We start from the raw sequence: 25618 nt of genomic DNA on the forward strand, positions 1-25618 counted from the left end.
TTGTTTCAAATATACTCTAATTACACTCTATTTGTTTGTTGTTGTTGTATTGTGTAGGAAAAATGTGGTATTCCATATTGTTTAGCTTAAAAGTGTTTGTTTGTTGCATTTCTCGTTAAAAAGTTAGGGCTATGTTTCTTAAAATGACGTGTGTCCAGAGCGATATATATATATATATATATATATATATATTATCTTCTTCTTTTTTAAAAAAAATGTGCACCGAAATATGATTTTGATAAATTTTGGCATTCAGTTTTTTTCCTTTCTTTTCTTTTCTCCGTTAAAAATGATAGTATTTCTCTTGTAAATCTTTACATTTCTTTGCCTTTACATGTAATACTGATTCCTTTTGAATAATTATTGCAACAAACGCAAATGTTCAAACATTTTTCTTCACATCCATTTCCATTTGATACGAACGAATTCATGTCATTTGTCAGGTGCGCAAATCAATTAACAATTGAAAAAAAGAAACAATCTTAAATATTGCCACATTTTCTATTTTCAATAAAACATTTCTGTCATTTTCCCTTCGGATTGCAGAGGAAAAACAATTTAACAACATTTAACCAATGTGCAGAAGAAACAATGATTATTTGCCTGTTTTTTGTTTCGATTTTGATCGTGGTTTCGATGTGCATTTGAGGCGATTCATCAATTCTTATCGCATGGGTTCCTTTGCTCACCATTCAAATTATACATCTTCTGGTTTGCCATGAATCTTTGCTTTGTTTTTTCCTTTTTCACTCTTTTTTTTGATAAAATTTACCTATTATTCTCGTGTTATTATTCGATTCGTTATGTTCGGCTTCGTTTTATGGGATTTTTGTTTATCATTTTCTCGCAATTAATTTTCTTCATTAAGATATACGAATTTAAAATATAACGATGATTGCGGCTTAAAAATGACGAATATGTGATTGTTAAAAAAACAACATGTTTTGAATTTAAAAAAAAAACAAACATCCAAATGAAAAGTCAGAAAACAGAAAAATTATTTCAATGATGATGGTACATTCGATTTTATAGAGTGTATGATATATGTATTCCTATGTTTGTTTGTTCGCATTTTCTTGGTAAAAAAAATGCGATTTTTAATTCAAACGTGTTTTTCTTTTTTTCATTGTGGACAGACTGGTGTGGTTATTATTTTGATTTTAGGTCGTTGGCAGAATTGTGATTCGGTTTTGCTTCATTTGTTTCTTTTTAGATAGGAGACATATGCTAATGTTATCATAAGAGTTTCGTAGAAATGTAGGTTAATTTAGAGCGGATTTGCATAGAATGCTGCTGATATTGTATCCCAAGCAATCGGAATCGATTCAAAACGCAATGAAAGAAAAATTTTGATTCCGGAGATCGACCTTGCGGCCATTTTCTACAGTAAAGTAGACTAAGAAATTCTGAGGAATTGAATTAAATAATCCGAAATCACAATCATTTCGCTTTGAAACCATTTCAGATTAATCGGAATAGGATGACCGCAGAATTGTATGTGAGCAGAGCGCGCGCGCGCGTGTGTGTGTGTGTGTGTGTGTGTGGCTGTTTGCATGTGAAGAAAATATTGTTACACACGCCAATAAAACAACGATTTTTTCTTGAATTGTTTGGTGTGATTGAAGAGAAGAAATATATCGATTTATTTTCTGCCGGCAGAGACTTGTCTTTTTTTTTACTTCGCTTTTCTTCGATGATATACACATTTTTTTTGTTATTCCAAAGGATTTATTCTGTTTTTTTCCTCTCAATTTCACTCATCCAGATCTTAATTGTATGCCACATGTTTTAAAATATGATGTAAGACGATTACAGCATTCTTCGTTCGAAATCTAGTTGCAACATTTTCATTTCTTTTTTCTTTTCGAATGCTTTGTTTAAAAGTGTCTCTGTAACTTGATTGGCTTTCGTGATTTGTTTTCCATTTATTGAATTCACTAAAAATTATTCTCTATTTGATTTCTTTCGATCGACTGTTCTTGTTGTTTTGGTGCTGGAATTATTTACGTTGATCATCTACTTAATTTCGGCTTTGCCAATTTCGAGCGTTTCTTCGGGTCCGGCACCTTTTTTGCGGTTAATCAGTTTTTATCGGCATCACCATAGAATTTCGGCTGTAAATACGATAAAGAAAACAAACACATTTTAGTATATTCGATTCGAACGTGAGTAATAGCTCCTACAATTTACGTGTAGTGCTAAAAATAGATTTAAAAATCAACAATTCAATCATCATCAACAAAAAAAAACACGAATTGAGCGTTAAAATTAACAAAAGAAAAAACAATTGCATTATTCGAACGCATTTCGATTGAAGGGGATTATTTGGGTGCATTTACATTTTTTTTGTTGCATATTTAAAGACACATTTGTTCAGTAGATTTCGTTTTAGAATTGTCATGCATTTTGGGGTTAGTTTCATTCAAACATACGTTTTCGGATGGTCTGCACATAATATGCTGAGATGCTAAACTATCCGAAAACGCATGTTTGGTTTCATTAGATCAAAAAACAGCGCAGATCCAAAACCACTCATTGGTTCAGTAGCTGTAATCGTAACGATTTTTGTGGGTTCGTTCAATTTAATCAGCATTGTTTTAAGTAGTTTTGTTTTTTTGCTTCAACTTCAATCGTCACACATACTCACACTTATTGCATGAAAGTGATTTTTATAGAATCAATAAATTTCACGAAGGAAAAAAAGAAGAAGTATCGACAAAATGACTCTTTCGTTTACTAACAATGTGACTAATCATGTGAGGCATTTGATTTGAGATTACATTTGTGTTTTTTTTCGTTTTTGGAATTAATAAATTGTCGTTTCACCGGAAAAATGATATTGAAATGTCTGCGAATAAAATACATTGGAAATTATGTTTAATAAAATCATTTGAATCGTCTTTTAAACAATTTGATTGTTGTTGATTTGTGTGTGTGTGCGTGTGTTTTAACACGAAATTTCAAGTAGAACACCGGCTAGATAGATGATTGTAAATCATTTGGATCATCCGTTTGAAAAGAGATTTTTTCTATTTTTGATAGACATTTCCATATCAACTTACTTCGTCGTGGGCTTCCTTTTGCTCTTCTTCGTCATCCGATTCGTCTTCTGCTGAGCTATCCGCAGTGTTATTGTTTGATTTTTCATTCGGGATAATTTTCGTCTGCAAAATATCGAGAAAAAATACATTTAAATCGCTCTTGAAACTTTTGTTGGCGTCTTGAACACTTACCGCTTCGTTCTTCGATTGGCTCAGTGAATCGAAGCAGTCTAAACAAACGCGCAATGGCTTTGTACTCTGTTGTGGTAGCAAGAATTTCTTCGATGAGCATGGTCCACACACCACGGCCCCACAATTTCGACAATGATGCTGTAAATGGAATCAAAATTGGATAAGTATCGTTGTTCATCCGCCGATTAAACTGATCGATAAAATGTACATATATATGAAATGGTATATGTGTGGGTGGGGTGGTCTCTCTTACCCTTCGCACAAGCATTGTGAATTGAGTTTTTTTGCAGTGCATGCAAACGTTTGCCTCGTTATCCGGTACCCAAACAGCGGCATGATGCTCGACCGGTTTCTTACCGCCTACAAACAAACAAGCAAACAAAAGCATTAACATTATCATCAGATACACGCATATCCCATATGCAATGCAACCGATACATACTTTTTCTCAATAAATCCTCTATGCACTTATTTATGTGAGCCATCCATTCCTGTTTCTCTGTGCTCGTGGCTGCGTATACAGCAAATGATTTGGTTGCTGTTCTGATAAGCCATCCATTTCGATATTCTGTTTAAATGACACCAACCAACAACCATAGGTAATTAATATATGGATTTAATTTGACGAATCACAATCGAAGTGGCGATGGAATCGTATTTCAAAAACACTTACGTCCATTATCCTCTAGCCCTTGCAGCTGTACCTCTTCCAATGGTATGATGTGCTGTTTGTTGTATTTCTTCTTACTGATCACTATGTTGCCATACACCAAAATATCGTTGAATAGAAAAAATTGTCTAGCTTTTGGCCGTTTGCGGCACATTTTCGTGAGAACACCCTCACCAACCAGCACACGTCCAACAACTTTCAATGGCTGCAACAATAATAAATCACAAATCAATTAATTTATTTTGTTTAATGCGTTTCTTTCAAAGATCGAGTTGCTTTTTTTGCTTCTCACTCTCAAATACTTACATGACCCGAACTGCCGAAGCAGCTCTCCACCATATTTATCCGCCGGGCATTTGCCTCGCTATTCACTGTAAATACGAGAAATAGAAAGAAAACACATCATTAAAAATCGCTATCAATTTTAAAAACACACATTAAGTTTTGATATGGTTAGACCATAATGCTTGAAAGATGAGTTTTGGATAGGCTTGATATTTTCCAAATCGATCGATATTTGAGTGAATCTTTTTTCCCCGCCAAAAGCATTTCATTTTCCTTCACCGACGCAAATATGAATATTCTCGATATATGTACAATATAAATAGGATCAGGGGATTTTTTCGCCATTGCAGACATAAACACGAAACGAAAACAGAAAAAAATGATACGACTTTGACATTGCCACCAGATATGGTAAACAAATGAGATCAAATTGTGTGCGCATTGTTTTGTTTTGGATACAAAAGTACGTTGTTTTTGTTGTTCGGTTCAAATGGAAGTCAGCCGCCGTTAGTGGGCTGAACTGTGTATTCGTTTCATGAATTGATAATTTGTTTGTGGGCCTTAAGACACACTTGACTTACCGGGCGCTTGTACGCGAATTTCAAACGAAACAATCGGAAACATCATGATTGTACGATTGTTCACCCTAAAAAAGTAGACGTGTAATTGCATTTATCGAATTGATCGAGTCGAAAATTTAAGAAAAAACAATCGTCGACAGGCAAATAAACCAAGAGTGCATTGGAAAATGCGCAATTTTTGTTTAAATCTATATGAAATATTTATAATCACCAGGCCGTTGATTCTAAGCATTCGACCATGTTCACGACCCTACGCAAATTAATAACAACGTGGTACAGTCACAGCAATAACAATTTTTAATTTCAACAAAACGGAACAAATAGAGAGGAAAAAACTATATCAGAAAAATGTGAACAAAATAAAAATCCAGCTTGTTAACAAATTTGTTGCTTTCGTTGATGTGTATGTGTGTGTGTGTAGTTGAACGTAGCTATTTTTGCGTGTAATGTATATGTTTAATGGGAATGTTGATTTCAAGTTCTTCGTGTGATAATACGCAAATCATATACAACTAAAGTGGCTGCGATGACTCCAGTAATTCAACAATAAGTCTACGATGTCGTATAATAATCAGCGGCAGAGAGATATTTAATTTTTTTTTCTCTTGTTCGCTTCTGTCTTCTTTGTTCAATTTTTCAAACACAATACGCGCGATAGAAAAAAAAATTCAAAAAATAAACACATGACTCAAGTGACAATTCACGCGACGGAGACGGCTAAACGATGAGATGCGAATTTGACACAAACAAAAAAACCGAAACCGACACATACAAGCGTGGCGGCATGCACTCTGTGCACAAAACACGCACATATCGTGACACCAACCCGCGCCAACGTCGACGTAAGACGATTCCAACAATTATGAAGAAAATTGTGTGTTTTTTTTTATCTGATACGAATTCGGTTGTTGTGTGTTAAGAAATAAAATCTCAGAAAATTTGCCCCGCCGTCGACAAGCGAATAACTGTTGGATTTTCTGTGCTGAAACCCAATGACTCAGTGATTGGCCCGTGATAAGTGTCGACATTTAACGTTTCAACTCATTTCGACTGCCGAGAATTTGTTTGTTATTTTTCGGCGTACGTAATGCGTGCGCTAAGAAGAGACACTGCTGCACACTCACATGCGATATGTGTCATTTTTCAAATGTGTAAAACAAAACTACTATCTTTTGGTTTTTGCGATCGTTCGCTCGGTCGTTCGTTTCGAAGTGCAACTTTTGATATACAAAACAATAGAGTGCGGAGTATCAAGTCTATTTGCGTTTGTTTGAAAAATGAGAAATGAGATTTTTGGTATCTATTTCGTATTGTAACTGTGATAGCTGCTGTTGCTGCTATCAGGGTAGGCGCTGTGTATATGATTTTATTGCAATTTTGTGTTTTCGAATGAGCCAGCGTGCAGAGTGATGTTTGCACACGGTTTATCGTTCTCGTGTGTGCATGAGTGAACTCATTTGGCCGAGAGAGTTGAGTGTACGAAGCGAAAACCGAGATAGGATGATGTGAACACGGGCATCGTCCAAACTACAGCCCAACTACAAAAACCAACGTTAGATGCAATGGAAAACCGGCAAAGAAAGTTTTTCATTTCTTTCATTCGCCGAAATGCACATTTCCAAGAAATTATTATCAAAAAAGATTAACAGAAAATATCGCTGTAATTTTCTTCGACTTTGTGTAGATGTGTTGCGCCCTTTTTTCCGTATATATCATTTATGCTTCAAAATGGATCGTAATCTGAAAGAAACAAAATGATGGAAAACGAACAGTGACAGTCACGTGGAAATTTGTAGCGAAACAACAGTGTGGCGATCGCGTGAATCGATTCCACTGCACCATACATGATGCATATAGATAAACATTTTCCCCATCCAGATTCTTTTGCTCAAGAACACAACACCGCTAATCGCACTGAATGCCATTAAGAGTGATTAATTATTACCTGACGCCAGAGGAAAAAAACACAGAGAGTGAGAGAAAAGAAGGCGAAGAAGAAACAAAAATAGCAGCACAAGACAAACATGAGAGCCAAACAACCGCACAATCAACAAAAGCACTTTTTCGTGTGTGCTTGTAATCGCTCATTAAAATAACACAAATGATCTTTTGCACTCAATTTTTATTCACTTTGTATTTTTATCCATTTCTCTTAAGCTCGAGCCACTTTTAAGCAACGGCGCGATATCATTTCTACACAAAGTTGCAAAACGAGAAAAAAAAACCATACAAAAACAATTTAGTTTTTAACGTCGGCCTAATCGTTTCAAGTAGAAACCAAGCTCGGCCATCATTTTTAGTGCGGAAACACCGTTATTTATGACATTGAACGTGATTTTCACATCGAAATGCCACACGAATTGTTGTAGAAAAGAGAAAAATCAACTCATGTATGGCCGGTTTCATACAACTGTCTATCGCACTCAACACGAAACGAGTGGAATGGTGATTTAGATGATTTCATCAAATCATCATAGAGCTATTGTGATAAGAATTTGGTTCATTATGAACATTAAAACTACATATTAAGTCAACGGATCATTTTTATTTCTCTCTACCTCTCTCTCTCTCTCTCTCTCTCTCGCTCAGAACTAAAAGAAAATTTTGCACTTCTTTAAAAGTTTGATTTGAAACTTCTCCAATCGGATCTGTTTTTGGATTCTTCATCTTATTTCTGGAGTTCTCGTCTTGAAGAAGCGGACAATCTCCAGTTGAGGAAATGGTTTGAATAATTTTATTAGATGCTTGTTGATCGGTTGCCAGTAATTACATTGGGTTTTCTTACTAAATAAGATTGTTTTCTAAGCTAATCGTGAGAATTAGCACTAGATGTTTATTTCATTACATCACGATCACGCCTTTTCTCATGCCTCACTTTGATTCCAACCCATTGATTTGATTACGATAATTTTTGACGGGCGGAGTGTCACTATTCTTTACATTCAACCACACATACAAGTTCTTCGTTTGAGAAAGAGTGTAATGAAAATCAGCTTCGAGCTAGAACATACAATTATGCTGCTGTTGACTAATGGAATTAAGTTAATTGTTAGCAAACTATGCTAATACGAGAGTGTGTTGCTGATAAGGTTTAAAAGTCGACGGAGCAAACTAAATGAGCAGAGGTTACCGCTTATTTTCATGCCGTCATAAATGATTATGAATTTGAATTATTTTTTTTTCGCTTGCAAATGTAACGAGAGAGTATTTATGGAAGAGGGAGAGAGATAGCGAGAGAGAGTAACCACTTGAATAAAAAGGTTTAATTTCCGAAATGCGAGTACAAGTCGAAAACTTTCAATGAATTTCGAAAGTGACTGAGAGCGGAGTGTTTTTTGGTTGCCTCCAATAAGAGAATTTATGACCTATATACATGGCGTCGTCGTGACGTGCATACGCTAATCAAAACGCAAAGAATGAAAAAGACGGCGAAGAATACTTCATCAAGTTGTCGGTTCATGTGAGGTGGTTATTTGCATACATGGAGTTGAAAATTAGTTCATTGTCATTTGTCTCATTTTGCGCGAAAGTTTATCGATCTGCAGTGTGGCGGTGTCATTGCCACTTTCTTGTTTGGCATTTTGATTGGCAGTGTGTTAGTGAGTGTTTTGAAACAATGCCTTTTATCGCATTCAAACAACAACAGTAACAAAGCGCGCACACACAAAACAACCAGAAAAATTATAATAATAGCATACGGTATCAGGTGGCTTTGCAGTGCATTTCGTCAATTTCAATTATGCATCATTGTATTTTGACGTGCACTCATGCACACAGCATGCAGCCGTTTTGTTCGGCATATCTTGTATTAGAAGCGCCGCAATAGACTCTATTCACTTGAATTTTTTCTCCGTTTGGTTGTTGTTGTTGTTTTTTCGGTTTTTATTGTTCAATTCCTTTTCAAATGCTACGTTTAATTGCATCTGCTATCAGTTTGAACCTTTTTGGCTTGTGTAGTAAATTGGTTTCTGGTATGAGTGTGACGGTGTACATCATGATACCTTTTAATAGACTCATGAACATTGGCGTCGTTCGTTTTGTGTGTGTGTGTGTGTTTGTGTACGATTCCGATGAGTGTTTATGTGTGTTTCACTGTAATCGCTTTGTATACAATTTGTTTGGAGTCGTTTTTTCTTTCTTTTATTTCGTTCAAATAGAGGCATTGCAACGATTCGATTGTGTAAAGCACGACAATACATTACAATATAGGCAACAGGCCAACAACAATAGCACATGTTTCCAACGATAAAAAAAAAATTTGTTTATCCGCAAAATAAAGTGAAAGAAGCGACGTACGAGCGCGACGATGGCTGAGGAATTATGGCTGATGCGGGTACATCAACGTCAATAGCGTGCATCAACAAAGGTAGTAGTAAAATACAGCAACAACAACGAATGACGACGAAAAAAAAGCAACCAAATGGTGTGCCTATTGTTGTTTTGATGCGTTACGAACAACACACAAACGACCGCCATCACGATTTTTTCCGTATTTCATGCAATTGCACAGAGCCATTCCGAGTATTGTATTGGAAATGGCGTTGTGGTCGTCGTCGTCGTCGTCGTCGTCGTTGTCATCGAATGCCTTATATGCACTTGGTCGCGCTTAACATTTTGGCCGTTCGTGATGGAAATCACAAAGAAATGGCGGCAAATTGTGCGCACCAATTAACCGATTAGGTTGTAGCCATTTATTTCATTTGATAGTTATGTCGGACAATCAATGCATCGTCGTTGATTCACCAATTTGCCACACTTGATGTGTGTGTGTGTGCGCGCCAGCACAAATTCTTTCTTGTGCTCACGTGCAACTGCACTAAACTGCACATGCAATCGTGATTTAATATGTGCACTTTGGTTTTCTCCCTTTCGTCTATTCAATTTGAAAGACGAAAGAAATAAAACGGTAAAAGTGTTATTTACAATTTAATTTGCCAATTATTTGCCACGAATCTCTTCGAAGTTTTCAATCAACGGCTGCACACCATACAAAATACTTATCATAATTAAGACTAAACCTTCGAACAAACGAATAAGTTTGAAATAAATTATACACGTTTTTCTGCTCATGGTTTGGTTCGATTTGTCTTTTATGGATGTATGAAATGAACATGAAAATACACATACACACAAGTACAAATGCATACAAAAACCCATATTAGCATTTCACCATCGTACGCATTTCATTTTACGGTTTGTCTCTCTTTGCTCCGGCCACCACTTCCGGTGCACTGTTTTTCGACAAAACAAAAATTCGTTCGTCTCTCTCGCTCTCTCTCTCTCTGCGTCTCTTTCTGTTGACTCTGTTCACCCTGCGTGCACACACACCAATGGGAAAGAGATTCGGTTCAATTGAGTGAGTTTTATTCAAATTAACGGAGTTCATGTGAAAAATGGCCATTGTCTTTATGTGGATCACCTCGTATTTTCATGGATCGATGCATTTTTTTCATAATTTTAACCAACAAAATACATTTCATTGAAAAAACGAATCGGTTGCTGTTACTGTCGTTGCAGTCCACGTTGCAGCATTGGAAATGCCTTAGGTTTGTCTTTGATCGCAGTGGGAAAGAGAGAGAAGAGAGAAATGCGACCATGGTTCTGTGAGCACCTCAAAATTGAACGCATTCTCGCAAAGCATATCGTCTATGACCGTAATTTCTAATGCATTTTGTGCGATTATGTCATGTACATTGAACTATGGTCTTGGCTCAGGCAATTGTGTGGCAAAATTATCAGTGGTTGAACCGAGAAGCCCGAAATCCAACGCAAGAACTATTGGACTTTATATACCTAATATGCGAAAATAGCGAAACAAACAAAAACATCACGCGATGAATCATCACATTTAATTTTCACACCCAACACACATACAGACACACACATTGATCCCCCTTCCGACCAACGGCTTAGTACATTGTGTTACAGTATTCAAATTATGACCAAATAACAACCGTCGAACGAAATGAGAAAAGAAAAAATAAACATGCTCCATTTGAACAAAGTTAGAAAATTGTGTTGTTCCCATTGCAGCCGCTTATTGTGTGTATTTAGGTGAAACACCATCGACTCATCGATGAGTCATTTTCAGTGCTTTCTTTGCCAATTTCATTTTTCTACTTCATTATTTAACATTCTTACTCCAATTCCAGTACATTGATTATAAATTGAATTATTAAACAGTCGTTTGACATGATTGACGCCCAACAACAGCAACAAAAATGACTCAATGCGATGTCATGAAAAACGGATTGAGAGCGTTGAAAGCGAAACAAGAAAAAATTGGGAAATTTCAAAGTGGAGCGAGAGAAGAAAAAAAATTGTAACGCGATTTGTAGCTGAAACAAAATTGGTTTTGATGAGTAATGAAATAATTCCATAAATGGAATAAAATTCGGTATTTGGACGATGAGTTCAAGAAAATCGTCTCCCAAACATAAACTGACGCTGTTCGGACGTAAAGAGGCAAAAACGACAACAGAAATCAAATCAACCTGACGAATACAGTTCGTTGAAATGTATTACAAAGAGCGTTTTTTTCGTTCTCTATCGAATACCAATCAATTCATTAGCAGCTGACAGAGACGCAACATTTAACACATCTGAGCCTTAATTATAGCAGCAGCAGAAGCAGCAGCAGCAGCAACAAAAAGCGCCATGTGAATGTATGAGCCACATACTTGTTTCGTTTGTTGACGTCGATTTCAATTGATAATCTAAAACTCGGCATATACGATGTGCGTATAAATGCTTTTGAAATTTCAAGTGATTGAATTACTCGCGAGGCTCGCAAATGATCTACGTTTTAAAATCCGTAATGAATAAGTGCAAAGTCATGATAAAGAAACAATGCTGCGGCATTCTCTCTCTCTCTCTCTCTCTCGCTCTCGCTCTCTTTACTAAATTTATTGAATTCCTAGCGCGCTAAAATGTGCTGATGTGTCTCTATATCTGTCGTGTTCTGTCGTCTGCGTGTGTATAAATAATCATTGACAATAAATAAATATTGCTCTTGTTGATAAAATACATCTCTCGCCTATTATAAAGAAAATTGTCTAGTTTTTGCATCTCGTTCTGGTCAATAGCGTTGTAAATATGTGTATGTGTGATTAGCTGTTTGCTATCGAGGAGGAGAGCGGGCGAGCGAGCAAGGGAGTGTGCAAAAGCAAGCGGAAGAAAGTGAATGAGAGTGTGAGAGAGAGAGTGATATCATTTTAAGGCTGTGTCGTTTCAATTCTTTTCATCATTTTTGTGTCGGGTTGTACTTTCAATCAGCACACTGGTACCATGCCGTTACTGATACTTAAGACTAATCGGCTTGTTGCACCTCACTCAAGCTCAACCGTTCGCACACAAAACGGAAAGAGTCTTTTGCTCGCGCGCGCGCGAGTTTGCTAGCTCGCTACTGCTGTGTGTGTGTGTGTGTGGGTAGTTTTGCCACATGGCTATGTGTATGCGAAATCGTATTTGTTCGCCCATAGCGAGTGACTCTAATCGACGAGATACGTATATACATATAATGCCCGCTACTGCTGCAACGTCGTTATCACTATCATTTTTTTACGTTCGTACTACTTATTCAGCAATGAATTTTGTTGCCGCTGTTGCTGTTGTTGTTGGATTTATTATTAGATTATTGTTATTATTCACCAAGTTATATACTGAATATGCATAACAATTCAATCCAGTTGTATAGAGCTTGGCAATACTCATAGCAATTGTTTTTCTTCTTCTTCTTCCTCTTCTTTTCGTTCGAAGCGCGCTATTCGTCGGAATTCGTATTTGTTTTAGACGGTGTAATTTGCGGTGCTGTTGTGTGGCGATCGATGCAGTACTCGCGGTTAACGATTTTATATCGTTGCATTTATTGATTATTTTGAATGCAAAACTGAATCGACTGCTGTGCGGTGATACGCACATGAATTCCTTGAGCCCGACCGACGATTAAAATGCTTTCAAACTATCTTTTTTCCACTCCCTCTCTCTTCACACTCACAAATATTGCCTTTTATAAAACGGAGTTGAAAAAACAAACGCAACAAACAATGAAACAGTACGACTGTTTGACCATTTACCTACAATGTAAAAAGAAAGTGAATCATTACAAATCGAGTTGATACACATATGCCATTCCTTGTGCTCGTATGAATAATAAACAAACCGACGCAGCACAGAGCAGAAAAAAATGTGTCGGTCGATGTGATTAAAGCAAAAAATTATGTATCGTACGCACGCAAAAAAGGCAACAACAACGACCTACCGACCGGCTACTGAGGAAATACAGTGCAACAAGTGGAAAAACGAATATCATACACTTGATAATGAATTGTTTTCGCTTCTTTTCCATTGCAACAATGCAAATGAAGGGCAGACCAATGGATGTATAGTTATGGCGATGTGATATTTCGTTTGAACGCCTATTTTTTTGTTCAACTCTTTAATGCATTACTCATGTTTGCAGCCATTCATCTGAAGGTGGTGGTGGTGGTGGTGGTGATTTTTCACACCGTTCACACTTCATTCACATTTTTCCGCTGATTGTGGTCGTTACGCTGAACTTTCGTCGCTAACCAAATGCGAACTATCATTGACTCATCAACGCTACCGCTGCCATCGTCGTCGTTGTCGTCGTCGTTTAAAACCACAATATACAACAAAAATAGCAACGGCAAGCAAAATTATTTGTCACCACATGGCACTGACTAATCGGCCTATAGATATATTTTTTCTGCTGCAATAACAACGTGTGTGTATGTGTGTGTTCGTGTGCTTTTCTTCGATAAACAACAGCTCAACTATACTTGAAAGCCTTTTATTTTGCTGTGCTTTGTTATTACTTCCATGTTTTTACCGCAGTGTGAAAGATGTCATTTGGTGCATTAATGCGCATCATTATTGCTCATTACAATGTAGCCGTTGCCCGCTTAGCACGGATTTTTTTACTACATTTTGGGTCGTACGAAATTGATTGTTCCAAATGTGTATTTTCAGTTCGGAAAATGAATAAACAAACAATTGACAAGAGTGGATGAAGTCTTGACAATTTCTAAACCGTTCACCACCTGCACCTTGGGATTAAGTAAACAAGCACATTTGCAACGAGTCATGCGGCGAAAACTGACATGACAGATCGTTTCTTCGAAAAGCGAACGAACACAAATAAAAAAACGTTTAGCGGAAATCATTTTGGAAATGATCAGATGGTCTTTCTCCAATCAGCGCATCAATTATGTTATTAGTTTAATTTTTTGTTCGCCAGCCGATTTCTTTCTTGCTAATTTCAAACCATCGTTTTTTTTTATTGCTGATTGGATTTCGGATATTCATTTTGCGAATCACATTGAATACTCATGGCACGAAATGCCATCGCGTTAAGATTATGCAAATATTGTCTTCTTTCATCATTTCCATTCCGCATTCGTATACTTCCACTCGCCCTGGGCCAACAATTGAAATGTAAATATTTAATCGATGTTTGTTTATCGGAGAGAAAGAGAAAGAGAGAAAAAGTTATCAGGTTGACGAAAGAAAAAGAAACTTTCACGATGGTTGAAACGTAAAACGAAAACAAAATTGCAGAATTCTTCTCGTATCGAGTGGAAAAAAGCCAATATTTCGGTTGTTCATAAGCGTAATGATCGTGCAGTATATTTAATATGTATTGTGCGGTGTGTATGACGCAAAATAAAAATTGTTTCATGATTTCATCGAGTTATCGCCGTTTCATCGGTATTGATTCACATACACTTATTGCATGTGACATGTGGTTTTTTGGTAGTGCGTCGAATTCAAATTGAAATCGACGAAATGTTTTTAAAATTAGTTGTCAATAAAGTAAGAGACAAGGGGAAGAAACGGGTCAAATGAATGGAAGAATAAAACCAAATTATTTCACTATAATGACGACGAAAATGAATTTAAACTAATTCACAATTCGTGTAGCTTGAAATGGGGAGAGAAAAAAAAAATCAAAACAAAACAAAAAAATATATCAATTGGAAATGAACAGAAACAATGCCAAGGTTTGAACGGCGGATTCGGTCAAATTGTGCGCCGCGTATGAGTGTGTCTGATGCAGCAGCAGTAGTGGTGGTCAAATCTTGTCAAGCTTGACTTCAGGTAAAGCTACTTTTTAATGGTCGTCATCGTTAATTGAGAAACAAACAGACAGAGAACAAAAACATCGTAGCACTGAAAAATGTTCTCTCGATGTGTATGTGTGTGTCGTTTTGTCTTTTAATTTGAATGACAAAGGAAAACGGTAAAACATTACAATTATTGAAATGAAACAAAATAAACAACACAGCCGAAATTGAAGAAGACGAAAATGAAGAAAAGACAACAGAAGTTGAAATAAATACATTACGCGCCAACTGGATGAGTTGAGAGCACATTTGTGGCTGTCCCTTTCACCCACATTTGCGGTGAGATTGGTTGTCATTGGATTCGGTCTGTCTTCAAGTTTTGTGTTTTATTTCTCTCTCTCTCTCTCTCTCTCTCTCTCTCTCTCTCACCTCTCACTGGTTATATTAATAAGAATAACAATCATAAAATCGGCCGAACACGGTGTTCAATTTCAATTTTTGTGGACGCGTAATGGTGTGTGCCCACTCACGTAAAGCAAATACACACACGCAATATGTGTGTTTCTTTTCGTAACACAGATGCAGAAACCAGCAAGAGCAAGTTGTGCTTGTGCTGTGTACCATATAGATATTGGGGAGGGGAAAAACACAAATATATATTGAATCACAGTATCGACTCTAATGCAGCACTTAAATCAAATGAATGCAATTGGGCGACATGATTTTCAAAGTACGAATTTTGAAAAGTCGTAGCTAAATTGCCAAAACGGCGATGTTTTGAGTTGACATCAAAATATCAGTATAAATTCTTATAAAAAAGACTCTTGAAACACGCAGTTGGTCAGTAGTTTCTCTATCTCTGTACACTATCCCTTTCTTTTCCTCGGTCATTGCTTTCCAAAAAATCATTTAAACAACGAATTAGCACCAAATCACATCATAATCTAGCATTAATGCCATAAAACATTCAGTATGTGTTGTGTTTTTCCCCATTTTTGCTGCTAGTACAGTTGTTTTTTTTCTCATCCAGTTTATCAATAAATGAGTGTTCATGGTTGACTTGACGTCGAAAAATAACCTTGTTTTTGGACTCTCTTTTTTTCCCTTTTTTCCCTTTCTCTCTCTCTCTCTCTCTCTTTCCAAATAAACAACATTTTCTCCGGCTTATTCAGCAAAGAACATAGTCGTTTTTTTTCCTGTCGCTCTTCAGTGGCACACACAAACGAACGAACGAAAAAAAGATCTCGTTATCCGCAAACCAAAACAATCCATTGAATCACTGCGAGCGTACATATACACTACACGCACAGCCAAACGAGTCGACTTTAGCATACACAACAGCACACGCAAAACATTCCAAAATGAACCCGAGAAAAAAACTCAATGCTGATTGATATGCACTTCAGCAGTTTTTTCTTTCTTTGCTTTTTTTCATACTTTTTTTTCATTATTAACAGTTCGAATCGGAACAGGCCGAGACAAAACAATTGCTTTTTTTTAAAGAAACGACTATCGACGATTTGAACCGTGAAACAACAACAACAATAACAATGAAAAAAAAAATCCCGAACTTTATTTTGACTTATGATTCATATTCTCAATTTTCCTGCATTAATTTTTAAATAGGTTTTGTTGTTATTCTTGCCTTGCACAAAACACTCACGCACACACTCACAATAACACAACACTTTTTTTTCGCTCTTCGAACCTTTTTTTTTGTATTTTGGCTGTACACTTGGTCAAAATAATGATTGAATATATATATTTTTAAGGGGAAAAATGGAGACAAATGCAATTGATATCAATTACCGAACAAATGAATCAAACAAAACAATGGAACACAACCATTAAATTAAAGAGAGAGAAAAATTGTTCTTCGTTAGGCATAGTATATATAAATCCCATGAAGAAGAAGAGAGAAAAAAAAATGTAGAAATATTCACAAATCGACTCGAAATGCAAAACTCATTGGAATTTTCTTTCTATACAGAATGATTTAACACGATGATAGGGAGAAAATAAAAATTTTAATTTTTTCTCTGCTCGCTGGTGTTTGGATTAAATTTTTTTTTTCTGTTTTTTATTTATTTTGTATTTATTTATTACTCACCAAGTCTGTCGACCATTTTTAAAAACTATAAAGCAACTGATGCTACCAATCAAAAGTGAATTGGAATTTTGTGTGTTGCAATTACAGCACAGTGAGAGAGAGCTATGTGTGTTTGACTTGATTGTTCCGAAGCGTTCGTTGTTCGATCGCACCGAAATTTAATACACGAATATGTCAAGCAGCACACAGCACATAGTACTGAGATAATTTGAGCTGTCAGCAGCACACTGTTTCGCACTGTTTCGTTGCGTTGAACTGTGTTGTATTATGTACGTGTGTGTGAGTGTACGTGTATTTGTATTATGGATGTGGGTAATGCAGTTGTGAGTAATTAGGTCTTGTACTAAATTTGCTCACAAAGGAATTGGGCATTTTTAGGGATAATCTGCAAATTAAAATGAATGAAACTGCATGGGAATGGTTAGAAAAATTGAAAACAATTTTTTCATGGTAAAATTGTAATTTGAAATTATTTTCTACAAAATAGTCGCATAAACTGCATTACTCGTGTATTGTTCACGACGAGCAAATGAAAGACGTCATTTGAGCTCAACTTGACAGATCGACTTCGATACATTCAAAACAGAGGCACACAGAGATTGAAACTCTGTAAAAGGTGTTTTTGAGTTTCATCGAGCACTCTTTTCATGGGATTCAAATTACAAAATAAACTCAACGCACTGCATCAACGAAAAGGCAACGAACCGAACGTATTCTCATTTAATCATCAAATAAAATGGGACTGATGTCATTGTTGCGTAATGGAAGTCTCCACCGACAAATCAGACAAACATTGGCAGCACGCTCATATTCAGGTTATGTTGTTTTGTGAGTATTTACGATTTGAGTAAAAAAGTGCTATTTCGAAAATGTTCAACGAACACACACATGACATGTTTTGGTTTTAGATTGCCGGAAATTGGTGAGGACGACCCGAAATTGAATCCATTCATAAAGGACGATGGATTTCCGGAGTTTGCCAATGTATCGATTGATCGTTGTTTGCGTCGAATCGGTGGCCAGGCGAATGCGCTTGAGAATGAAGTGAAAAAAGGCGAAGAATACTTGCAACAGACCAATGAATCGGGCAAACCATTGAATCTGAACGATTTTTTCGAAAATGTTCTGCATCCGATCGAAACAGCTGATAAAGAGCTAGTCGCCAGTTGGGGCTTATCGAAAACGGTATTCCATGGCAATAACGTCATATTTTCAACCAAAAACTTTTTGTCACTGCATCAGCGAGCACGCAAAGCCAACCTCAGCAAATATCAAAGTAGACCGATCTATGAGGCTGTGAAACAGCTTCGAAGCAGCAATGAATTGACCACCGAACAGAAAAAACTGTTTGACATGTATCTGTTGGAGGGCAAACTGTGTGGCATTGAAATCACCGACGAGACTGATCAAGGTGAATTGGCGTATCGACAGTTGAAATTGTCCGAAGAGATGATTACATACGAATCAAAAGTGTATGTTGCCGTTGATCATTTCTCACACACCGTCAACGATTATACGCTGATGCAATCATTTCCGCAAGAATTCCTGCAAACCGTTGCGACCGATGCGAGAAATCCGTTGAACGGACCGTGGAAAATCAATTTGAAACCGCACATTTTGAAGACATTCTTGACATACTGTCCGGATCGTGAGCAATGCTGGAATGTGTGGCAGGCTGATTGCAAAAAGGCATCACGGCAAGTGGTCACCGAATTGGATAACAGCGGCCATTTGGAATGGATTCGAGATCATCGCAAGCGAATCAGAGAATTGTTGGGCTATTCAACGCATGTCGAACTAAAGCGAGATCGGCTACTGTTGAGCGGCACCGAAAAACCACAAACCATTCTCAATGAGTTACGGTCGTATGCAAAGCCAACTCAGTTCAAGGAGATCAATGAGTTGAGCGATTTTGCCATTCAAAGCGGTTTTCGGTCACATCAAATCGAAGAGTATGACATACCATACTGGAGTCGCAAATACAACATAAGCGTATGCAAATATGATGAGAATTTGGTACAAGAATATTTTCCCATTGAAAAAGTGTTTGGCGGTTTATTTGGTCTGGCCGAAAAGCTGTTTGGCATCAAAATTGTCGAACGAAATACGGACACCAGCACCCTTGGATGGCACAAAGGAGTCAAATACTTTGATGTGTTTGACACACGAAAGAACAGTCTGCGCACCGATTCATCACAACCAATTGGCGGCTTCTTTTTGGATGCATTCAGTTCGCCCGACGAAGAGCACACATTCACTGAACCAACCGGCTATGTTGTGCCAATTAGAGAGCACTGTAGCCGAACAAATGCAACGCCGCTAGTATCATTGATTTACAATTTCAATGCACCGCTGTACGGCAAACCGCACACTCTCAAATTAAAAGAGGTTCAAGTGGTCTTCAGCAAATTTGCGAATGCATTGCAGAAAATCTTGAATGAAAGTAATTACCGTGAACTGTCCGGTCTTATTAACATTGAATATGTTAATGACAAAGTGTGCTCGGGCGTGTTTAGCAATCTATTGTACCGTAGCGATGTATTGAAATCGATTTCCGAACATATAAGCACAAAAGAACCACTGACCGATGAACACATCAAAGCCATTCAAGCGCAACGCCTATCACTTGCCGGCTACAATTTGTCCACACAACTGTTTCGGTCTGCTCTCGATTTGGAACTGTATTCAACGCAACAATTTTGGCTGGAAATTATGCGAAAAATTTACGCTAAATACTTTATTTTCGAATTGGACAAACGTGATTCGCGACTGCTGTCAATGTTAGATATTGTTGTGGGCAATTGGTCGGGTTGCTATTTTGGTTTGGTGTGGTCGGATTTGATGGCCGCCGATATTTGTGATGCATTTGATAAAGATTGGACAAGCACAGCTGATGCAGATGACACAGCCGCCAAAACGGGTCAACGATTCCGCGACACATTCTTGGCGTCCGGATCGAACACCGATTCATTAGAACTGTTTCGAAATTTCCGCGGACGAGATCCAGCCATTGATGCACTCGTCACACAATTAAAACTCCAGCAACAAGCTAAAATCCAATAAATACCAATTTTGTGTGAAAATATTACAATAATCTAGAATTTGATTTTAAATAAATTTTAGCCATTATATAATCTGTCATTCGGTTTCATTACGCATAAACTTTTCAAGCGTTGGGATATTAAAAACATTTTTTTTTCGTGTTCTTTTCTTCGTGCATGAAAAACGGGGAAAAGTTCAGTTGATGAAAAGAAATAAAATAAAACGTTGAACAATTGATATTCATTTCATTGACTTATTTTCTTCATTTATTGAAAACGATCGATATTGCAGCACTTGACAGTTGGGCATTGTATGCAACGACGTTTGACAACGTCGAAGGTTATGTTTATCATCAGTTTCAAGCGAATTTCGTGATATCCGCAACCAATATTTATGTTTTAGACTTGATTTTCGTGTGAGATAATTTCATAATTATGTCGCAGAAGGAAATTCGAACGGTTTTGCCCGCATATTTATCAGCTGGACCACATGGAGTGGGTGAGTGAAAATTAAGTTTAAATATTCCTAAGGAAAACTTTACAGAAAAAAACTTCTCAACTCCTTTTTTCAAGGCGACCCTGATGATAAACGATTGCGAACCAGTGAACGCAAAGTACTCATACCGCAACTCATGCGAAAACGGGCCAGAGAAATTAAATGCGTACCTGAAGTAGCCGAATTCGAGAAATGTGCCAAGGAAAGTGGCCTATTGATGCCGTTCAAATGTCGTGGACCAACCGATAAATTGAAAGAATGCATGGCTCATTGGTTCTATAACGAAGAATTTATTAATGAATGTACAAACATTTACCTCGACGAACGATCGGAATATCGAAGAACCGGCATTTCAAAGAAGCAAAAAGAACGATTGGCGGCTGAAGCACAGGACGCTAATAAAACATAAATGTTATTTGAACAAATGATACGAAATAGAACAAGTTTTAGTTATTCATGAAAATAATGATTGATTCTGATTTTATTTTCGGAATACCGAGTCTATTTTCATTTTAGTACCAATTATCGGAACCAATACCATGTATAGGTGAGAAATATGCATTGGACACATTTTTGCGAAGTGATTAAAAGAGTTTCTACTAAAGATGAGTTTCAATTGAACAATTTTTAATTTATTCCAAACAAAATGTACAACTATTTCTTCGTATCATCGTCGTTTTGTTGTGTTAATATGCCTAAGTCTGCGAATGATGCATTTTGACTGCCTCGTTGCAATGGTTGTGGTTGATTTGGGCCCGGTTTCCAACCCACCAAATGGATCAATTGAAAAGTGGCACTCACTCCATTTTCTACTTTGTACAGTTCGTTATAGATTGCTGACGCCGCAGTCATCACATCACGGCTCAAGTGTAACGGTCGAGTATATGATGCATTGTTTTCGGCCATTCCTTTAGAAAAATCATGTCAGAAAAAATGTCAGAAATAATTTCGAAATACAAATATGTATAAAGAAAGACATTTTAATGGATTTCTCAATCATTGAATTGTCCAAAAAAGGATCGGTTATTAAGATTTGTGCCTTTAAGCTTTTTGTTCACTCTCTTACCTTTCAAGTCATACATTAATTCAAACATCGATGGATATCCAATGACCAGTTCGTCTGTATCGATTGTTAGCATTTTGAAACCAGCCTGATTCAATAGCGAACCAATGTCTTGAACCTGAGTGAATGGTGAAATATGTGCCGAGATACCACCCTTCCGTTCAATTTCCGCCAGTTGCAATGCGGATCTCAGTTCAAATAGAGTGTCACCACCGAAAATTGACGCCAAAAACACTCCATCCGGCCGAAGGCTTTTGATAATCGATCGAAAGCATCCCGGCAAATCGTTGACCCAGTGCAAGCTCAGATTCGATATTACCATATCTAAAGAGTTTTCATCAAACTTTTGAATCAAAGAATCACCAGAGAATGATTTTCAGTCAAATTGGATTTCTTTGAGAGATCGATATGATCGCTGTCATTTTCAATTTCTACAGAGTTATTGCACCCATATGTCTGAGCAGATTCACATACCTTTGGCGCTTCTTCATCCATGTGAATGGTCGTGATTTTATATCCTTCCGGCTTTGCAGCAGCTTCAGCCTGTTTCAGAGCCACTTCACTGGAATCACACAAATAGAACTGCTCGATGCCATCGGGTAATTCATGGCGTGTGATAAATCCACGGCCACATCCAATTTCAGCCGTAATTTTACATTCTTTGGTTAAGTCAAACATTCGATCAACCAATCGTTCACCGACTTCAGCTTTGATATAGTCAAATACATCGGCATCTTCGCTATAATATAAAAAAAACGGTTTCAATTGTCGATCTCAAAAATATTTTTTCATTTCCAAAGAAAATAATTTCAAGCAAATAAATTCAAATCACCGTTGAAATGCTCGATCTTTTTGTGCCTGTTTGGCCACCCGATCGAAAATGTTCACATTTGATGCTGAACTCCGATGTTGATGCGATCTCGATAATTTACGGCTATTTGCAACGATTCGACAATGCTGTGTGCATCGTATGCATCTTGTCACACAATTTCGTATCATATTTCTATGAAATTATTTTCCAATAATCTTAACAATTCAATTTCACACCCATGTTGTTATGTATATATTTTAAAAAACTATTCAGCATTCGAGTACAGTGTCAATATTCATGTAAGATTATTTGCCCGAAATGTCAAGCGAAACTGTTGCTCAAAACGATGAAGGTAACAGACGAAAAAAAAAAGTTCGGGCAAACTGAGCGCAACAATGGCGTTTCTACTGAGCACCGGCATATTGAGTGAGCGGGCAAAGCGTTGCACTGTCAAACAATTTAGCATCGCTAACTTAACATAGTGGTGTTTCGTGTTTTTGTTATTAAATCCGATTGATTCGTTTTTACGCAAAATAAAAACCGACAATTTTTGTGAATTTATTGATTGATTTCAATTGAATTGATAATTAAATTAAGTTTGAATCATAATTTTTCAAAACTTTGGTATTAAAACATGAAGCTCGTTAGGTAAGTATTCGACCGAGAAAATATTGTTTACCAGCTTCGGATTCAATTGAAACGTATTCTAACCAAACAAATCGATTCGCTTTTTCTCTTCTCGCGACGTAGATTTTTGATGAAATTGAGCCATGAGACGGTGACAATTGAATTGAAAAATGGTACACAGGTGCATGGAACCATAACCGGCGTTGATATTGCCATGAATACACATTTAAAGGCTGTCAAAATGACCATCAAAAATCGTGATCCCGTTCAGTTAGATTCGCTCAGCATACGCGGTAACAATATCCGATATTTCATATTGCCGGACAGTTTACCGCTCGAAACATTGCTAATCGATGACACACCAAAAGCAAAAGCCAAAAAGAAGGATGCTGCACGATCGGGAACACAACGAGGTGGACGTGGTCGTGGTGCGCGCGGAAGAGGTACGTGAATTGAGCATTGAAAAAAAGGAACAAAAAATGCCACGACCAAGTATTAATTGTTTTGTATCAATTTTTTTTTTAGGTGGACCTCGCGGAGGAAGAGGAGCACCTCGTGGACGTAGCGGCGGAAGACGTTAAGACCATGGAAAAATTGTATCAGTCGAATGAGTGAATGAATACCGATCATCATTTCAATAGGAAAAAAAATCATTGCCATTCGCTTCAGTTCAACTCAGTAAGGAAGAAAAAAAAATGAAACAAACAACAAACCACAATAGCTCCAATTTTGGAGACCATCAAATTGTCAAGATGAGGAAAAAATGAACGAAAAATATGGAAACATTCATAAATTTAAGAATTTAAATAAAAACAAAGGAAAAAATATTCAAAAACACTTTGAATAATCAGTTTGTTTGATTCGATAGACATAACCAAACAAAATTGCTAAACGTTTTATATGCAGCCGGGCTTTGCCATTCACAATGAAGGCAGGTTCACATAGAACATGTGAGCCTCCATGAACGGTGTATGTGTGTATAGCATTTGACATTTCGATGATGAAGCCAAAGCCTTGTTGTCAAATTGTGTCATTTTGAAATCGTTTTTGTAGCGAGTGTGTTTTTGGTTTGTTTTCATTTCTTTAGCGAAAAGTTTACTGGGAACGAGCGAAATATTGAAAAATGTCCGACAAAGAAGAGCCGAGTGCAAGCAAACGATCGCATGAATCGGACGATAAGGCCGCTGATGACGATGAATCCAATGACAGTTGGATTGGACCATTGCCTACCGATGCCGCTCCAGTGAAAAAACGCAAAGGTATCACCCGTTTATCTATAATTCTTTCCATTCACTTAATTCACATTCTGGTGGTTCTTTGACTGTAGTTTTGGAATATGAAAAATTGTACCTGGAAAATCTGCCAGATGCTGAATGCTACGAGAAAAGTTACATGCACCGAGATGTTATCACACATGTTGTGGCCACTAAAACCGATTTCTGCATAACGGCCAGCATCGATGGACATTTGAAATTTTGGAAGAAAATGGAAGACGGTATCGAATTTGTGAAGCATTTCCGTAGCCATTTGTGTAAGTTGCTTCGTCTTAATTGCCTCTAAATGATCTTCATTGTCAATCTGCTTAATCTGTATCTTTCTCTCATAGCTCCAATAAACGCTTTGGCGGTAAATGCAAATGGCACTTACTTATGCACAGCATCAGCTGATAAAAGTGTGAAAATATTTGATGTCATCAATTTCGACATGATTAATATGATTAGGCTGGATTTTGAGCCGAAATGCGCGGAATGGATCCATAATCCAAACGATGCCATCTCGGCATTGGCTGTGTAAGCAAATACCATTTTGAATTTCCTACACAGATTCAAGGTCGATTTTAAAATGTTTATTTTTGTATGCTATTCTGTATAGGAGTGACGCTGATTCACCAAAAATAGCAATCTATCATGCACAGGGAAACAACGAACCATTACATGTATTAGAGAGATTGCACACAAAACCCGTAACAACGATGAAGTACAATTTACGCTATGAGGTCATTGTATCGGTTGATCAAGCCGGCATTCTGGAATATTGGACGGGAGCAAAAACTGACTACACATTCCCGGCTAAAATCGTTTCATTTGAATCGAAATTGGATACTGGTAAGTGGTTCACGGAACTCTATTTTCATATGCCAAAATGCTGATCAATTTGATTTGATGTTTTTGTTTAGATTTGTATGAGTTTGCGAAGAATAAGACTATCGTGACGGGATTAGCCTTTTCGCCCGATGGCAAACGCTTTGCCACACTGTCAACCGATCGAAAAGTGCGGGTGTTCACATTTTTAACCGGCAAATTGATTCGCGTTTTCGACGAGACATTGGCTCGGTACCAGGAGATACAGCAATCCAAACATGCGTTGCCTAACATGGAATTTGGAAGAAAGTACGTGTGCTTCCAGCATTTTTATCAGCGTTCTTTTTTCGATGAACTGAAAGAACCGTGTCCCATTTGGGCCATTTTGTACAGAGTTCTAATGCATATCATCTTAAAGGGTATTGTGTGTAGATAAATTATATATAGATACCCAACCCCTAAATTGTGAGGAAAGGGGTTAAAATTGAGAATATGTTGGCAACCCCAAAATAAAGGTATCACTTCCCAGGGCCAT

At 37.2% G+C, this 25618-nt stretch overlaps 6 protein-coding genes across 7 annotated transcripts in view; 4 read left to right on the forward strand and 2 right to left on the reverse strand.

The window, feature by feature from the left end:
- Window positions 1–17206, reverse strand: LOC129577333 (pleckstrin homology domain-containing family F member 1 homolog). Of its 2 annotated transcripts, XM_055464137.1 has the most exons (9): window positions 4981–7549; window positions 4770–4834; window positions 4210–4274; window positions 3907–4108; window positions 3676–3801; window positions 3487–3593; window positions 3234–3371; window positions 3063–3164; window positions 1–2114 (listed from the first exon to the last, which is right to left on the reverse strand). In XM_055464137.1, the coding sequence occupies exons 1-9, from the start codon at window positions 5007–5009 to the stop codon at window positions 2082–2084; spliced, it is 867 nt and encodes a 288-aa protein (XP_055320112.1). In that variant the 5' UTR covers window positions 5010–7549; the 3' UTR covers window positions 1–2081. The 2 variants fall into 2 exon arrangements, with proteins under 2 accessions (XP_055320112.1, XP_055320113.1); XM_055464138.1 differs by lacking the exons at window positions 4770–4834; window positions 4981–7549 and adding an exon at window positions 16965–17206.
- An 82-nt stretch (window positions 17207–17288) lies between these two features.
- Window positions 17289–20098, forward strand: LOC129577330 (uncharacterized). Its single transcript, XM_055464134.1, has 2 exons — window positions 17289–17792; window positions 17873–20098. The coding sequence occupies exons 1-2, from the start codon at window positions 17701–17703 to the stop codon at window positions 20025–20027; spliced, it is 2247 nt and encodes a 748-aa protein (XP_055320109.1). The 5' UTR covers window positions 17289–17700; the 3' UTR covers window positions 20028–20098.
- Window positions 20099–20309: 211 nt separating this feature from the next.
- On the forward strand, window positions 20310–20967 carry LOC129577335 (COX assembly mitochondrial protein homolog). The gene is made up of 2 exons (XM_055464142.1): window positions 20310–20504; window positions 20579–20967. The coding sequence occupies exons 1-2, from the start codon at window positions 20441–20443 to the stop codon at window positions 20908–20910; spliced, it is 396 nt and encodes a 131-aa protein (XP_055320117.1). The 5' UTR covers window positions 20310–20440; the 3' UTR covers window positions 20911–20967.
- A 144-nt stretch (window positions 20968–21111) lies between these two features.
- Window positions 21112–22694, reverse strand: LOC129577332 (arginine-hydroxylase NDUFAF5, mitochondrial). Its single transcript, XM_055464136.1, has 4 exons — window positions 22397–22694; window positions 22039–22303; window positions 21568–21907; window positions 21112–21409 (listed from the first exon to the last, which is right to left on the reverse strand). Exons 1-4 carry the CDS (start codon window positions 22561–22563, stop codon window positions 21156–21158), a joined length of 1026 nt encoding a protein of 341 aa, XP_055320111.1. The 5' UTR covers window positions 22564–22694; the 3' UTR covers window positions 21112–21155.
- Window positions 22695–22784: 90 nt separating this feature from the next.
- Window positions 22785–23849, forward strand: LOC129577336 (probable small nuclear ribonucleoprotein Sm D1). The gene is made up of 3 exons (XM_055464143.1): window positions 22785–23023; window positions 23126–23445; window positions 23528–23849. The coding sequence occupies exons 1-3, from the start codon at window positions 23010–23012 to the stop codon at window positions 23581–23583; spliced, it is 390 nt and encodes a 129-aa protein (XP_055320118.1). The 5' UTR covers window positions 22785–23009; the 3' UTR covers window positions 23584–23849.
- Window positions 23850–23909: 60 nt separating this feature from the next.
- Window positions 23910–25618, forward strand: part of LOC129577331 (peptidylprolyl isomerase domain and WD repeat-containing protein 1) — an 8495-nt gene continuing 6786 nt past the window's right edge. Inside the window, exons 1-5 of the mRNA XM_055464135.1 lie at window positions 23910–24261; window positions 24330–24533; window positions 24609–24792; window positions 24875–25107; window positions 25179–25392. Coding sequence (XP_055320110.1) covers window positions 24126–24261; window positions 24330–24533; window positions 24609–24792; window positions 24875–25107; window positions 25179–25392 — 971 coding nt within the window. The 5' untranslated portion in view covers window positions 23910–24125. The remainder of the gene's footprint in view (window positions 24262–24329; window positions 24534–24608; window positions 24793–24874; window positions 25108–25178; window positions 25393–25618) is intronic.

The sequence above is a fragment of the Sitodiplosis mosellana genome, unplaced genomic scaffold (genome assembly GCF_009176505.1).
Source record: "Sitodiplosis mosellana isolate CC-2019 unplaced genomic scaffold, AAFC_SMos_1.0 Smas_scaffold_6197, whole genome shotgun sequence".
NCBI classification, from domain to species: domain Eukaryota; kingdom Metazoa; phylum Arthropoda; class Insecta; order Diptera; family Cecidomyiidae; genus Sitodiplosis; species Sitodiplosis mosellana.

Excerpts from the sequence above, each read along its gene's own strand:
- LOC129577336 (XM_055464143.1), top strand. Across the intron at positions 23,446-23,527 it reads TCGTGGTGCGCGCGGAAGAG|GTGGACCTCGCGGAGGAAGA; the intron begins GTACGTGAATTG and ends TTTTTTTTTTAG.
- LOC129577335 (XM_055464142.1), top strand. The coding sequence starts at position 20,441 with ATGTCGCAGAAGGAAATTCGAACGGTTTTGCCCGCATATTTATCAGCT. Across the intron at positions 20,505-20,578 it reads AGCTGGACCACATGGAGTGG|GCGACCCTGATGATAAACGA; the intron begins GTGAGTGAAAAT and ends CCTTTTTTCAAG.
- LOC129577333 (XM_055464137.1), bottom strand. The coding sequence starts at position 5,009 with ATGGTCGAATGCTTAGAATCAACGGCCTG. Across the intron at positions 4,275-4,769 it reads AATTCGCGTACAAGCGCCCG|TGAATAGCGAGGCAAATGCC; the intron begins GTAAGTCAAGTG and ends TCGTATTTACAG. Across the intron at positions 3,594-3,675 it reads AGAGGATTTATTGAGAAAAA|GCGGTAAGAAACCGGTCGAG; the intron begins GTATGTATCGGT and ends GTTTGTTTGTAG.
- LOC129577332 (XM_055464136.1), bottom strand. The coding sequence starts at position 22,563 with ATGATACGAAATTGTGTGACAAGATGCATACGATGCACACAGCATTGT. Across the intron at positions 22,304-22,396 it reads AAAGATCGAGCATTTCAACG|CGAAGATGCCGATGTATTTG; the intron begins GTGATTTGAATT and ends TTTATATTATAG. Across the intron at positions 21,410-21,567 it reads ATTAATGTATGACTTGAAAG|GAATGGCCGAAAACAATGCA; the intron begins GTAAGAGAGTGA and ends ATTTTTCTAAAG.
- LOC129577330 (XM_055464134.1), top strand. The coding sequence starts at position 17,701 with ATGGGACTGATGTCATTGTTGCGTAATGGAAGTCTCCACCGACAAATC. Across the intron at positions 17,793-17,872 it reads TATTCAGGTTATGTTGTTTT|ATTGCCGGAAATTGGTGAGG; the intron begins GTGAGTATTTAC and ends TTTTGGTTTTAG.